At 39.5% G+C, this 16430-nt stretch overlaps 1 protein-coding gene across 1 annotated transcript in view; it reads right to left on the bottom strand.

The window, feature by feature from the left end:
* Positions 1–16430, bottom strand: part of LOC127660205 (RING finger protein 145-like) — a 44469-nt gene that overhangs the window by 23039 nt on the left and 5000 nt on the right. Inside the window, exon 3 of the mRNA XM_052150328.1 lies at positions 606–714. Within this exon, the coding sequence (XP_052006288.1) occupies positions 606–714 (109 nt within the window). The remainder of the gene's footprint in view (positions 1–605; positions 715–16430) is intronic.

The following is a 16430-nucleotide window of genomic DNA, read 5'->3' on the forward strand; positions in this document are numbered from 1 at the left end:
AGAGGAACATGTCCAGAGTTAATATGATAAAAATGATCTGTGTTTACAGATGTATTACAGATTCCCTTTAGGGTAACTGATTTCATACATACAGTACACAAAAAATGACCATGGTACCAGTTGATTAATCATAATACAAAATGGCTAAGAAATGTGACGTTAATGCAAGAGCTTTTCTCAGAACTACTGTATTTGTTTGCAGATTCCACTTGCTTAGATATTTTGTTATTTCATGCATTGACATTCAGTCAAATGAAGTGTGTCTTAAGTTCATATCAACATTGTAAACCACTTAACCAGTGGGACATATTGCATGTAAGGCATTAGCAGATGCTCTTATTCAGATCAACATACAACATGTGTACTGTTGAAATAACATTAAAGCTGGTCTAGACTTTCTAAATCTAGAGTCTAAATCTTTCTGTATCATCATATGCTATGTCAGTCTTCTTTCTTAATTGAATGGGTTTAACTATAACTGACCTTCCAAGCACATAGTGATTTCAGAGTATGTTTCATAGAGGTGCAGATGAGACTCGACAGCTGTTAGGGTGTGAAGAAGCTTTTATGTCAATCTCTTATTAATTTAAGGCCAAAACTCTCACCTTGAGATCTGGTGACCAGCAAACAGCAGCAGAGCAGTGAGCACGTACAGGTAGAGTTGCACCAGGTGTTGTCGGGGCAAAGTGAGCAGAACTAGACTCAGAATGTAGCCTGAAACAGAGAGAAAGTTAAAGAATGACACTGTAGTTAGACTACTCTGTAAGGATGCTGTCGAGCATAAAGAAAAGCCTCTGAGAGAAGTTTTCTCACTCAAATCTCTCTAAGACCAGGAGAGAGAGCGCATTCACCAGACTGAGACATTGTGAAAGGAAGCCACTGTCAAAGCACACCAACTGAATCCAGATATCCAGTCCAATAACCGTCACACCTGCAGAGTCTACAGCTATGTTTACTGCAGCTGTACTGTATACACTACCAAAGTCTCTTTAAGGAAATTCAGGTCACTCTGTGGTCATGTTTGTAATGCCTTCAAGCAGCATGTGGTACACTAATTTCTGTGGATTCAAGTAAAAAATCAGTAATAGAATCTGACAACAATCATATCATACATTGTCCCTTGGTTCAGATCATGCAAAAACACCATATTTCAGGTTGATCCCTCTGAGTTACCTCTGGGCTTCTCTATGAAAACCATTGATGAGTCTATCCAAAGAAAAAAGTGTTCACTCTATTAAATGTAAGGCGGGACTTCCATTCCAAGTGTAGTCATATTCAGCATTAGTACACCATTTTTAAATATGTGAAACAATTTGCTAATATAACCATTTTAAAAAGTAGTATAGCCCATTTTTGATGGGCTATACTACTGCATGGCCTCAATCCGTAGGCCTATGTTTGTATGTATGTTTAATTCAGCAAGTGGCTTAAGTTATCAGTCTTGAAACAAATATTACTATGTTCAGACTAGCATGCCACAATACTACTCTACAGTAGATACAGCAGACTAAGTAAGAGTAGTGATTCTGAATTTATCCTTGGTTGTGTTGCACTATAAATCCAAATTTGTATAAAAATGCCTCATTTACGGCAGTCTGAGTGAGTAAAGAGATCGTAGTAGATATTGCTTCAAGTTAATTTGGCACACTGGAAATGAAATTTCAATTCAAGTGCATTGCAGGATAAAATTAGCATATTTTGCATAACAAAAATGTTTTACAAGTTGGATGGTAGCATGCTATTTTAAACATAGTCATCAACGAGAAAACACAAGTCAAGACCCAATGTAAGTGGAAGATCTAGAATGAAACACAAGTAGGTTTACACCAATTCAACATAAGATTAAGATAATTGGGATGTAATAATATGGCTCTGAAGACACGTGATTCACTGAAACATCAAGTGAAGTGAACAATAAATATATAGTATTACACATCATAATAAAAGTGTATTGTAATACACTAATTAGCCTCCAGTCTGGCATTGTCCGTCTCACAGATAAGTTTGTGCATATGTGTGTGTGTGTGTGTTGTTCATACGAATGCGGGTAGACAGCACATGCAGGATGAGGCAGGAGATTAAAGCTTTTGCCGTGCACAGATTAAGCCCTCAATATTCCACTGCCAAACCCTCTTAATCCCTCCTGTAGCACAACTATCTGCCATTCTACACTCATCATGTCACCTGCTCCTCCAGTTCATACTTCTACCATTGACAAATTCAAAACACATCCTCTATCACAACAAAAACACACAAATATAGATGCATTAATGGCTATTTGAAAATTAAAAAAAAAAAGTTAAATGTGCTATCACATTTGTTGGACTTCTAAGTGTTACTTGCACCATTGTATTTTTGTAAGGGAATTCATCCCTAAATATTCCTAACGCACTTGAGGTACTCTATTTAGGGAATTTTATCACCAAACGTTGGCAGCATGTAAACAATAATGAGTAACTTATCACGGCTCAAAGCACTAAGCAAGAAGTTATATATGTTATGAAAGATATTTTGGTAATAAAAAAAAATGTAAACATAGAAATATGAAAAATATTGGAAAAAAATTTAAAACATTGGCTATATTACTCCCATTGATCCACACAGTTTAGTTTTGGATAACTAAAGTTAATCATCTTTCAGTTGTAATTTCCATCTTCCTAGTTTTGGTAAGTTTATGTTTTCTGTACAGTTTATGTTTGTACAAAAAATGGATAGAGGAGCTACAATATATTGACCTTTTGCTGGGCAGTTTTACTTATGGAGAGTAATTTGAATATTCTTCTCCCAATAAATAAAAGGTAAGTTTAATAAATGTGTTCTTATTCTCTTTGGAAATACTGACAGTGGAAATATTGTGCTGAAGTGGCAAGACACAAGTTTATCTCAGTATTGATTAATGGAGAGTATGCTGGCACACTAGCTTTGACCAATGCAATTACGGTACCTGGGAATAACATTAGCACTGACATATGAGGAAGTTCTCGCCAGGTCAAAGAGCAGAGGAATTCACCAGAAATGTGGTTGGATAATACGTTGAAAGATACCTCATTTTATCAATAGGCAGAAAAGACAAAAAGTGCCTGTGATCTTGCTATTCTCCACATCTCAATTTAACCTCCCTGCTGTTGTGCCTTCAGCCACAGCACAATCAATTTACTTTATTCTTTCCTATATATACATTATTCGACGAGTCAAAGTTTAAACACACATACTCATTTCTTATTATTTCTTATATTTATAAGTTTGCAAGTCAAAGTCCCATTAAGTCATCAAAACTGTGAAATATCACAAAAGTATTGGAAAGTATAGGAATAATATTATAGCCATCTTTATTTGGATTACAGATGCATACTCTGGGCATTCTCTCAATAACTTCATGAGGTGTCATCTGGGAAGCTATTAAAGAAGTTGTTATTTATGTGGGCACTTTTTGGCTGCGTTTCTTTCACTATCCATTAAATAAAAAAAATAAAAAAAATGTTTTAAAAGAACTTAGCTTTGCAAAGGAACACATACCTAGGCACAATTTCTATTTGTCTACAAAACAAATTTTAATCATTTAAGAATAAGCCTTTAGGTTCATTATCTTATAAAGAAACAAAACAAGAACATAAATTCAGTCAAGTGTGTCCTAACTTTTGACTTGCGGTGTCTGTGTTGCTAGAAGGGCATGATAGGCCACAGTTTCCTCAATAATGGAAGGTCATCTCTATTAGTCTTAATAGCGTAGAGTGTCAGATGTTAGCTCAGTGAAATTTAAATGTTCAATAGAGTGGACAGACCTATTATTTCTAACTTGTTATCTAAATTTCACAGGAGCGTCTCAGGGCCAGGTGAGGTTTCTCAACACTATAACAAACCCAGCAGGCCTGAGATAAAAGAACTCCACCCAGGTTTCTACTTGCAGGAGCACTTTTCAACTGCTAGTTGGACTCTGCGTGTCATTCAGCAGGGGTCCTGAGGGTACCGCAGCGCTAACTAAATTGGACATGTTGCACCTGCAAAACAAAGCCACAGCCATGAAAAGAAGCTCTGCATCTCTATTAAACAGAACACCAATAAGGGCTCTGCTACAGGTAGCTTTGGGATAAGCTATTGCTTAGAAGGAATGACTAGGTGTTCACCCACTAATAAAGTGCATTGCAGGGATGGAAAAATTAACTCTGTTTGCTACTGCTTTGTGTGTGTAATAACAGAGAAAACGATTAAGTTCATAACCTCATTCCCTGAGATGAAGGGAATGAGACATTGCTAATGCTTATGGGAGTGCCCTTCCACACAACATAGTTGAAACCTTTCTACAACAATGGCAATATTCTAATATGCTATAATTTCTACAATAACGCCAACTTTCTAGGTGTGAAGCTGTACGCTATAAAAGCAGGTGCGCAAACACCATTCCTCAGAATTTTCTGACCGAGGGACAAGGAGTGCATCACTCGCACCTCAAAAGAACTGAGTCTTGTAGTGCTGCCAGCATTAGCAATGTTTCATTACCTTCCTTGCAGGGAACCTAGGTTATACATAACTGAGACGTTCCCTTACGACTCTTGACATTGTACCCTTGGTGCAATTGACATTGCGTTTTGCTAATGTATATGGGGAACAGAATACCATCACACCACACTACATGACATAACCTTCCAGAGAGGAACATGACGCCACAGTCCCACGGGATGACCCTCATGTTGGTCCAGGAGGGGAGCACTCAGAAAGAATATATGAACTAGGGCTGCACAATATATCGAAAAATTATCGTTATCGCGATAATAGTATATGCGATATCCGTATCGCAGAGAGGTGCGATAAATAATTTTTTTTTTATGTGCCAAGCATGTGTGCGTTGCATGCTTATGTTGTTTATCCAAATTTGACCAATCAGATGGGGTCTTATACCCGCCTCACCAGTGGCTAATGGCACAGAACCTAGTAGTGGCTCGGAGCAGAGAGGGTGGAAAATAAAAACTAATGGCAGGAGTTGAGACAAGCGAGCCGGAAAATGACAACAGCGACGAACTTGTGGCTAAAAAGAACAGTACGTCTGAAATATGGCAATATTTTGGCTTCAAGAGAGAAGACGTGTACCAAATGCAAGTACTGTGTAAGTCGTGCCGAAAAGTTGTGGCCACGTCGAAAGGAAATACAACAAATCTCCACAGTCATCTGGAACGCAACCACAGGGAGCAATATAACGACTTAAAAAGTAAGCTCAAAACAGCCAACGAAATGCCAAGTAAGGTTAACAAGTAAGGTCTCACAGACAACCATAAAATAAAAGTTTTGAAATTGTAACTCCTTATGAAAAAATGTCAAAACGCCACAGGGAATTAACAGAATCTATAACACGCTTTTTGGCTAAAGACATGACGCCTGTTAACACTGCGAGCAGAGAAGGCTTTGTGAGTCTAATTAACAAATTGGACCGGAGATATCAGCTTCCATCGATAAATTATTTTTCTCAAGTCGCAATTCCACAGATGTACGACACATGCGTCAAGAAGTATCTCTGTATACCTGCAACTAGTTCACCTTCAGAGAGACTTTTTAGTACAGCAGGAAATGTTGTGACATGCCAACGCACATGTTTAAAACCGAACAAGGTCAATATGCTAGTTTTCCTGGCAAAAAACCTGAAATAAAATTGCTTTCACTGTTAAGCACATATAGCATTGCGATGAAATATAGGTTTAGGTCTACAGGTTATTACTTATTTTATTCTTGTGGATGTTGACAAGATGTAAGTATTTCCACTAAATACAAATTTATTTAAGGCCTGTACACTTTGTTTAATAGTATATGTTTATTTTTTAAAAAAATATATATATTTTTTTTTTCATTAAAAAATATTTTTTTAAAAAACAGGCAAGAAAGGGAATATTTTGTTTAAAAAATGCTCGTTTCAAGATGCTCTTGATGATTCCATGGTTACATGTGAATAAAGTAATGTTTGAGAGTAATGCATTTTATTGTGTTTTTCAGTCATTCATAGTTTTTTAAACTGAAGAATATATATTACCTGTTTATTTTAGTATTATTTTTAAAATGACTAATAAAAATAGAATTTCTTTAAGAAATATTATATCGCAAAAAAATATCGTTATCGCAATATTCAACAATAATATCGCATATTTTCACAATATCGTGCAGCCCTAATATGAACTATAGTCATTTAGTATGAATTAACCCCTTCACGAACCCAGTCAGGAAGGGAGTTTATTTATAATAAAAGTGCTTGTGACTTTATGGTAAATTACAATGTCCTGAATGCAGGCGGATGTGTAAAATGATGGGGTGCCTGTACTTAAAGAGAGGGGCATAAGTATATGTTTGGCAAACGAATTAGCAAGCACTCTAAACAGAGAGGACTTTTGAAGAGAGAGACGTAACGTCTAGGTTGTAAAATCTTGTGAATGTGTTTTGAGAAGACCATCTTGCTGCAAAACATATGTAAAGACACAATGTTCGTCCATGGCCATGAGGAGGCCATGCCTCTAGCTGAGTGTGCTCTAACAGCAACTGGGCAAATCTTACCCTGCGACTTGTAAGACAGGGCAATCGCATCAGCGATCCAGTAAGAAAGTCTTTGCTTGGAGATGGACATTCCTTTCGTGCGTCCTTCATAGCACACAAAGAGCTGATCGACCATCTGAACTGGCGGGTGTCCTCAACGTATGTTTGTAGCGCCCGCACAGGGCATAGCAAATGGAATGATGGTGGATGCTGCCACCATAAACACCATGCACTGTAGTATTTTTTGCATTTATTTAATTTTTTATTGCATTCATATGAATGTTTGACACAGAACCAACATTTTGAACAATATTGAGAACAGCAATATTCCTTTCCAGACAAACAACGGTGAGGAGACAGTGTTGTGTGTAGACCAAGAGGGAACGGCGAGCTCTGCAGTCCGCTTCAAAGGGTTGAGCCTGTCAGTACAGCTTTTGTTGCATAGGTGATTTTTCCCACCGGCACGGGATGTACGCTGATACAGCTACTTAAGTTTGGGCCACGAATTGCATGTGTGAGTGTGAGTGAAGCGACTGTTATACTTTACTCCATTTCAGCATAAAGTGTCTCATAGCATGCGAGTGTTGCTGAGTCACGACGAAACACTCAACCAACTTATCTACAAAGCCACCTAAAAGGCCAGCTGGAGACACAGGAGCATCCAACAGAGCGGCATTTCACACATTTCTGTGATGGTCAGCTAGATGTGATGATCCAGGATTTCCAGGTAGCCCAGTGACTTGCCAATTGCCTGTGGAGTGACTTTTGTGGTACGCAGCACTAAGTCCATAGAGCTCTTTGAATGTCTCTGTATTGTAGCCTTGATCGTCCATTTGCTTGAGGAGCTTGGCTTGAAAGACCAGGAGCACCTGGTCTTCACCTGGCGTGGAGTGATGAACCAGCCTGACCCGCTGCTGAGTATGGTCTTCCTGCCAGTGCGGACATCAGTTGACAGGGCTTGGAAGGATGAATTGGGTGTGATTTCCACGCCCTGCTACTTGCTAGGCATGGAATACATCACACACGTAATGTAGCGGCATAGGCGCTACACAAAGATGCAGCTCCCATGCTGATCTGACGGCAGGATGTGCCGCTCGCACAAGGAACACTTACAGAACGACATCTTTAAAAAGATGCGAACACGTAAGTGACTGCTTTTATAGCGGACAGCTTTTCACCTAAAAAGTTGGGGCTCAAACACCATAGCCAATATTTGAATATTGGTGTTATTGTAGAGAGGTTTCAACTAGTTTGTGCGGAAGGACACTGCAATATGCATTAGGAAAATGCAATGTCAAATGTACTGAATAGTAAGGGAACAAATATTGTCTGTTTGTTTTAAAAAAATACATACACTAACTACGTCTCCATCCAAGGATATTTTGCGAAAAAAGTTTTAGCACATCAAAATAAAGCTGATGGAAACGCACATTATCGCAAAAATGTCACAAATGTCGCCATAATATTTTTCCGTTTAACTCAAGCACATAAAATCTATGTCAATACATCAATTGTTGCGAAAAAATGGTTTGGAAACACTTTTGTCGATAAAATTGGTTTCACATGACAATTTACAGTACGTGAATATGGATTGATCTTTATGGCATATAGAGACGATCTGCAAATGTGACACTTCCAGGAGTGCCAACACAAATATCTCGTGCACGTTGAACAAATGAATGGCCACTTTCATTTGTATCCAATCGCAGTATCCATCCGTTTATTTATTAGGGCCCAAGCACAAAGTGCGTAGGACCCTATTGTTTTCGTTAGGATTATTAGGGCCCAAGCACAAAGTGCGTAGGACCCTATTGTTTTCGTTAGGATTATTATTAGGGCCCAAGCACAAAGTGCGTAGGACCCTATTGTTTTCGTTAGGATTATTAGGGCCCAAGCACAAAGTGCGTAGGACCCTATTGTTTTCGTTAGGATTATTAGGGCCCAAGCACAAAGTGCGTAGGACCCTATTGTTTTCGTTTGGATTATTATTATTATTTTTTTTACGACTATTGGGGCACTTTTGGGGCTCTTAACGTGCTCAAAAACTCTTGAAACTTTGCACACGGGTCAGAACCCGCGGCTGTCAGGGCCGGGCTGAAGCTGGTACCCGGGCGTGGCAGGAGGGCTCGACAGCGCCCCCTGGAACAGGGTCCGAAAACTTGGTCTATAACTCAAACACGCTTGCATGTAATAATATGAAACTCGATGCACGTATAGATCTCATCGTTTCATATATCCTTCATACTTTTACTTTTTACCCCAGGCCAACAGGAAACCGTCTATTTAGGGTTGTTTGAAAAACGCACGCAATGGAATTTGGAATACTCCTCCCAGAGAATTCCACCAATCGCCACCAAACTCGGTCAGCATGATGTCAAGACATTGAGCATGAAAAATCGCCGGCAGATTTTTGATATCTCGAACGGTTTGGCCGTGGCGAGGAAACGAAATGATGGCGCAAAAGAGAAACAGGAAGTGTGTTATAACTTCTGCATACATTAATTGATCTCCATGAAACCGCAGCAGCGTGATCGCTGGAAGAAGCCGATCGCATGGATGTGACTATTGTCAGTCAAAGTTATAGCGCCACCAACTGGCAGAAGGAAGTGTGTCACTTTCAAAATGCTTTGAAATCACCCACTTATTTTTACCCGATTTACTTAAAACTTTAGGTGTATAATGTAAACACACGACAGATGTAGACATGTGAAAGGATTATTGATATCTTCGATACTGTCGCCGCGGCAACGCTTCAAAGTTGAATATTCTTTTTGATGCTTTTGAGACTCTTAGCATACTTGAAATTGCATGAAACTCGACAGACACATCACATTTATTAGCCAGTACACATGTGCAAAGTTTCAGAAATGGGCGTGGTGCAGGGGCTCAGTAGCGCCACCTTTTGACAAAAGTGGGGGTTGCTTTACACTTTGACCCACAGTCACAAAACTCAAGATTTTTATTGTTCTCATCGAGCCGGACAACTTTCTAATTTACAGTCATTAGCTCAGACCAACAGAAAGTCAGATATTTTGGTTTGAATGTGGATGTTTTGGAGAATTTTCTCTGCCTCTCTCACTGACCCTACGTCTCTCTGTGTCTGGGGGAGGGGGTGATTTGGCTGTTGAATGAGAATGCTTTTATTTTTGTTTTTCAAGGTTTTGGGGCCCTTAACGTGCTCGAAAACTCTTGAAACTTTGCACACGGGTCGGAACCCGCGGCCATCAGGGCCGGGCCGAAGATGGTACCCGAGCGTGGCAGGGGGCTCGACAGCGCCCGGAATGGGATTCGAACACTTGTCCAGTATATCAAACATGCTTGCATGTAATGATATGAAACTCGGTACACTTGTAGATCTCGTCGGGCCGAACAACTTTCGTGCTCTAAGTTTTACGCCAGCCCAACAGGAAGTCGTCTATTATGGGTTGTTTGGAAACACGTGCTCTGGAAATATATATTTTCCTCCTAGAGAATGAATCCAATCGCCACCAAACTCGGTCGGCATGAAGTCAAGACATTGAGGATGCTACATTCCGGACGGATTTTTGATATCTCGAACGGTTTGGCCGTGGCGAGGAAATTGATTTAGGACTAAAAATGGACACATAAAGTGTGTTATAACTTAGTTAGTTCTATCTACAGTTACAAAACTCGGCGTGTATATTGTTCTCGTCAAGCCGAACAACTTTCTAATTTACAGTCATTAGCTCCGACCAACAGAAAGTCAGATATTGTGGTTTGAATGTGGATTTCTTGGAATTCCTGACAAACAGAGTGACCCCTCCCATTCTGTGTTTTTTCTCTCTGTGTCTCTCTCTCTGACAGACAGAATGGCCTGCCATTTTTTTGTGTGTGCGTGTGTGTGGGGAGGGAGGGGAGGGAATTTCTCTGTTGGAACTTTGAAGCTCCAAAAATCACATAAATGCAACATAACAGTAACCCATAACACTCCAGTGGTTTAATCTATACTTTCAGAAGGGATATTATAGGTGTGGGTGTGAAAAAGATAAATAGTATATATTGTATGTAGTATATATAGTATTTTTATATTTTTTACTATAAATTGTCCACCCTGCTCAGGAGGGGTGATATGCTTAAGTAAATCACCCAAAAAAAAAAAAAACAACTGAAACAGAACTCTTAAGAGAGAAGAGCGCTTGTGAAAGTGAAAGTAGAGATTTATAGTAAAAAAATGACTTAATTATTGATCTGTTTCACACCACTTCTCATTTACTTGCATTGAAAGGACCAACAGAGCTGAGATATTTGTAACCCAGATGATCCAGGCTACCAGTAGAAGAGTTGAGAGATGTGTAAAAAGATGGGAAAATTAAGAAAATGCGAATAAGAGAGAACAACGAGTGCTTTAGAAGCGAAAGTGTTTCATCCACTTATGGATCGTGCTGCATTGACTGACACTCCAATGAGCCAATGGTAGCAGCGCACTGAGACTGCGCGGGCCACACTGCTGTTGTCAAAAAACATTGGGAGAGAGCGAGCGAGTCTGACGAAGCAGATACTCCTCATTAAAAAGTAGATATTGAGGAAAAGAAACTTGAATGCAATCAAAATATTACATTTGAGTGAAAGTGATAACTTTGAAGAGCTGACGGCGAAGTCGAGAATAAAAACCGATGTAGATACACGGAGCGCCAAAAAGCACCGCAAATTATCTTCTTGCAAAATAAGATGTGAAATTCTTGCCTTGGTGAGTTGTTTTTTTTGTTTATTGACTTGACATTTTACAAGAAACTGTTGCAGACGCAGCAGCAAATCAGTAGTGTGACATTAGAGTTCATATAGGCCGCTTGTGCATAGTGTGTGAGCTAGTGTTAATTTGCACGTTGGGCTAAAGCTAATCACATGTGAAGATGCAAACGAGTCGATGAAATGTGACAATGTTGTGTGTAAGTGTCAAGATATTGAGTTAATGCGTTGTTTGAAGTGTATACATGATATTTGTTGATGAAAGTGTTTGAATGGAAGATTAATTATTGTTCTGCCTTGTGTTTTTGCAAGGCTGTTTTTTTTTGTTGTATGTTTGTTTCTTCCGAGAAATTGTGATCAACATCCTGGATACGTGCAACGCATATGAGCGTATGTAAAAGGCGAGCCACCCACGGAGACCATTTGATTGAACTTTGATCTTGAACTCATCGAAACTGGTATGAGAAACCTTTTTGTTTTCGGACAAATTGGACCGAGACTTTGTTTTTGCATATTTTTCCTCGAGCTTTGAACGGAGAGACATCGATTCTGAACTGAACGATTCTAAAGAGTCAAAAACTCTTTTGATCCGAGTCATTTGACTCTGAACTGACACTAACTGAATCAATTCAGTGGATTTTGAACATTTGATTCATTTGGCTGAAAAGACTGTTACATTTTAAATTGAAAGAGTGATTTGAGTTATTAAGTTGCAATATGTTGTTTTAAGAACATTGTTTATTGTTTCTAAAAATGTTATTGGGTCATAACCAAACTGAGTCTGAGTTTTCCAAGTTTCATTTTATTATTTCATTTTCATACAAAGTATATGACAACTGTTGTCAATTGAGTTGATTTGTTTGAGTTAATGAGTCCAACTTCCTGGAATTTCAAAAAAGAGATTTGATTGTAAGCATTATCATACATTGTATGTTGTCAAATTACAGTATTGAGATTTACATGCTCCAGACAAATTGCAATTAGGAATTTCTTCAACGAATACAAGATTCCAACCAGTAAAAAAAGCTCTTGGTTTTCACCTACCTGCTGTGTTGTTTCCTCTCTCCAGTAGCCGCTCCTTATCTTCTGATCAGTTGGCCCATATCGAATTATATTGAACCTTATACAAGTGTGACACACAAGACCTGGCACGTGTGCCTCGTTACATATTCTTGCATACTTTGTGGTTGATATGTGCCCTCGATGCGCACTTTTGCAGAGCCCACACTGATGCAAGCTCTACAGCACACATCTTCTCGACAGTCAAAGCGAGGTTATGTTATTGCCCATCGTGCACAGCTGACCCTAAAGGCACGGGGTGGCGGTGCCACCGGCTTGGGCCCGCCATCGCTGCTTGCAGCTATATTTATTATTTAGGGCCCAAGCACAAAGTGCGTAGGACCCTATTGTTTTCGTTAGGATTATTATTATTAGGGCCCAAGCCTTGAAAAGGCAAGGCCCTATTGTTTTCGTTAGGATGACTATGATTATTATTTTTTTTACGACTATTGGGGCACTTTTGGGGCTCTTAACGTGCTCGAAAACTCTTGAAACTTTGCACACGGGTCAGAACCCGCGGCCATTAGGGCCGGGCTGAAGCTGGTACCGGGGCGTGGCAGGGGGGCTCGACGGCGCCTCCTGGAACGGGGTCCGAAAACTTGGTCCATAAATCAAACACGCTTGCATGTAATAATATGAAACTCGGTACACATATAGATCTCATCGTTTCATATATCCTTCATACTTTTACTTTTTACCTCAGCCCAACAGGAAATCGTCTATTTAGGGTTGTTTGGAAAAGGCATGCAATGGAATTTGAAATACTCCTCCTAGAGAATTCCACCAATCGCCACGAAACTCGGTCAGCATGAAGTCAAGACATTGAGGATGAAAAATTGCCGGCGGATTTTTGATATCTCGAACGGTTTGGCCGTGGCGAGGAAACGAAATGATGGCGCGAAAAGAGAAACAGGAAGTGTGTTATAACTTCTGCATACATTAATTGATCTCGATGAAACTTCAGCAGTTTGTTCGCTGTAAGAGCCCGATCGCATGGATGTGACTATTGTGAGTCAAAGTTATAGCGCCACCAACTGGCAGAAGGAAGTGTGTCACTTTCAAAATGCTTTGAATTCACCCCCTTATGTCTCAATTGAACAAACAGTTGATAAAGAAATCGGTATCAATATATTGAATTATGAATTATTTCACTGATCAACTGTGATGTCCGGTTAAGATGAAAATAAACTATTACTCTGTCTAAGCGATTATCTTTCTGAAACACGTCACAAAAACTTACAGAAACGGATAACACAAACATGACGTTGGAAATATACACTTATCAGTATAGTTATATTAAACTTGTCTATTTCAGTTATAAAGCTGTCTCATATGTAATTTCTCCTTTAATTCTATAATATAACCACTAGATGGAGGTCTAAGCACATTTTCTGTATTCTCGTTGTTTTAACGTAAGAAGAACACTTGTACGTGTTGACTGTTGAGAACGGTGTTTGGAGATTTTAAAAGACGCGGACCAGACGGAAAAACAAGACATACTGCATCATTGCGTTCAATATTTTAACGAGGGCCACTCGTACGCTGTACACGGTGTAAGCATCAGCTTGAGGACTCTTCAAAATGTATATAGGTCTCAGTTCTGGATGGAGTTATTTGCAGACCTTAGAGATGCTGGATACTTCAACGGGAGTCGTGAGCGTCATTGCTTTGGTGATACAATAAAAAAATACTCTACAAAAAAAAAAAAAAAAAAAAAAAAAAACAGGGTTTCCGCGGGGTCTTAAAAAGTCTAAAATTTCAAAATCACAATTTAAGGCCTTAAAAAGTCTTAAATTTGCTGAAGTATTGTGTTCTAGGTCTTAAATAATTTTTAACAGGTCTTAATTTTCCTACGTCCATGTAAATCTCATTTAAATGCTCCCTAGCAGCTTTGGAATGTTTCTTTTTTACTTCCGTGTTGTTGTAGTTTCTTATTTCGCTAGTCCAAATATAATTCGCTGTATTATGACTACAAAATAGACCAACATGCAACAGCCAGCTTTGAGCTTTCGTGTTATTGGCGCGAGTCTCTCGGATACAACAGAAAGACGTTAAACGGATTTTATTCAGCTATGAGGAAGTGCAAGTTTAGCGATACTTGGCTTGAAAAATCTGAATTTCGTGCTTGGTTAAACCCAGTTGCAAATAACGCATTTGAAGCCTACTGCTTATGCAAGAAAGCTATTAAATTGGGAATGTTGGGTGTACGGGCGCTGGAGTCTCATTCAAAAAGTGAAAAATATCTAACTGCTGTCAAGGGTCTCCAGCAAACTACAGCCATCAGCCATTACGCGCTTTGGAATAGCGGATGATGACTAATTTCCAAAATCACGGGACCGTTCGTGCTGATGTTCGACGAAAGTCTTCATCGCACCACCAAAACGAAACAGCTGGACCTGCACGTACGTTTTTCGTCTGCTGCGAATGGGTCGAGACTGCAATAAATAAAAATAAAAAGGAATAGGCTACAATGAATGATCTATGGCAGGGCTAGTATAATGGTGGCCCCCAGATCATCTTTATCTGACCCTCCAACAGTTTTTTTATTTTTAAAAACCCTCACAATCTGATATCAAAGTGCCCTCTCAGCAAAGGTTTAGCGCGTTCATAGGCAACCGCATTCATCGGTGAGTTTAACAACGCTCATTGTGGCGTACAACACCATTCATCGGTGAGTTTAACAACGCTCAACTGCAGGTAAAGCAGCACTCAGAGGTGAGTTCAACCAAAACAACGCTAAACTGCATGTGGCTAATGTTTACACTCAGGGTACATTACGGCATGTTTTCCATAACGTTACGACGTTCTCAATATAATTCATAATCACACGTTTATAATGAACAACGCGTTATGGTTATTGTGTTATTAAAAACTGTGTACGCAGGTGTTACAGTTAACATGGTAACACTAAGTTACACCTGGTTTACTTGTATGTTACTGATTAAGAAGTAATGTAAAAAAAACAGTTATAACTGCATGAAGATGAATGGTAACACAATACTGGCAAAATACTGTTTACATCTTGCAAATGCATATGATTCAAGACTACAATTCCCCAGAACGGAGGGAGGGGCGGGGTGACCAAACCTCATTATCATTTAAAGTCATATGCACTGAAACGGCGTGCTGAAAACGGAGCTGTTTTTGAGCAGTTAAAATTTGTGTTTTCTTAAAACACTAATGAGAATTTTTAATAAAAGTATATTACAAAGTTTTCATTTAGACCCTAAAGATTCATATTAACTTGTACAAAAATGGCATTATATGACCCCTTTAAGGTTACAAATACACACACACACACACACACTCCATCATTGCAATCTTGACATTGCAGCCTGTTCATTATAGCCGCAATAAAATATAATAATAAAATAGTAAACCTACCATATAAAAATTACTCTGTTTAAATAGTCAGTAGTACAATTCAGTATCATTCACAGTAAGCACCGCTCCACTGTGATGTTTCCAAGCATATTTTTGCGCATGCAAAGAGGATGATTTTCTACGTCGGTATTGGAGCGTGAGTAAAGTACAAAGCCTATAATAACTGGCAGAAGGCAGTAAGAGAAACAGGAAGTCTGTTATAACTTCTGCATACATTAATTGATCTCGACGAAACTTCAGCAGTGTGTTCGCTGTAAGAGGCCGATCGCATGGATGTTGCTATTGTGAGTCAGTTATAGCGCCACCAACTGGCAGAAGGAAGTGTGTCACTTTCAAAATGCTTTTAAATCACCCCTTATGTCTCAAGTGAACAAACAGACCAACAGAAAGTCAGATATTTTGGTTTGAATGTGGATTTCTTGGAATTTGCACACATCTTCTCGACGGTCGAAGCGAGCTTACGTTATTGCCCGTCGTGCGCTGGCGACCCTAAAGGCCCAGGGTGGCGGTGCCACCGGCTTGGGCTCGTCATCGCTGCTTCGCAGCTTTAATTATTATTATTATTTTTTTTTTACGACTATTGGGGCACTTTTGGGGCTCTTAACGTGCTCAAAAACTCTTGAAACTTTGCACACGGGTCAGAACCCGCGGCCATCAGGGCCGGGCTGAAGCTGGTACCGGGCGTGGCAGGGGGCTCGACAGCCCCCTGGAACAGGGTCCGAAAACTTGGTCTATAACTCAAACACGCTTGCATGTAATAATATGAAACT

This window comes from Xyrauchen texanus, chromosome 19 (genome assembly GCF_025860055.1).
Source record: "Xyrauchen texanus isolate HMW12.3.18 chromosome 19, RBS_HiC_50CHRs, whole genome shotgun sequence".
NCBI lineage: Eukaryota > Metazoa > Chordata > Actinopteri > Cypriniformes > Catostomidae > Xyrauchen > Xyrauchen texanus.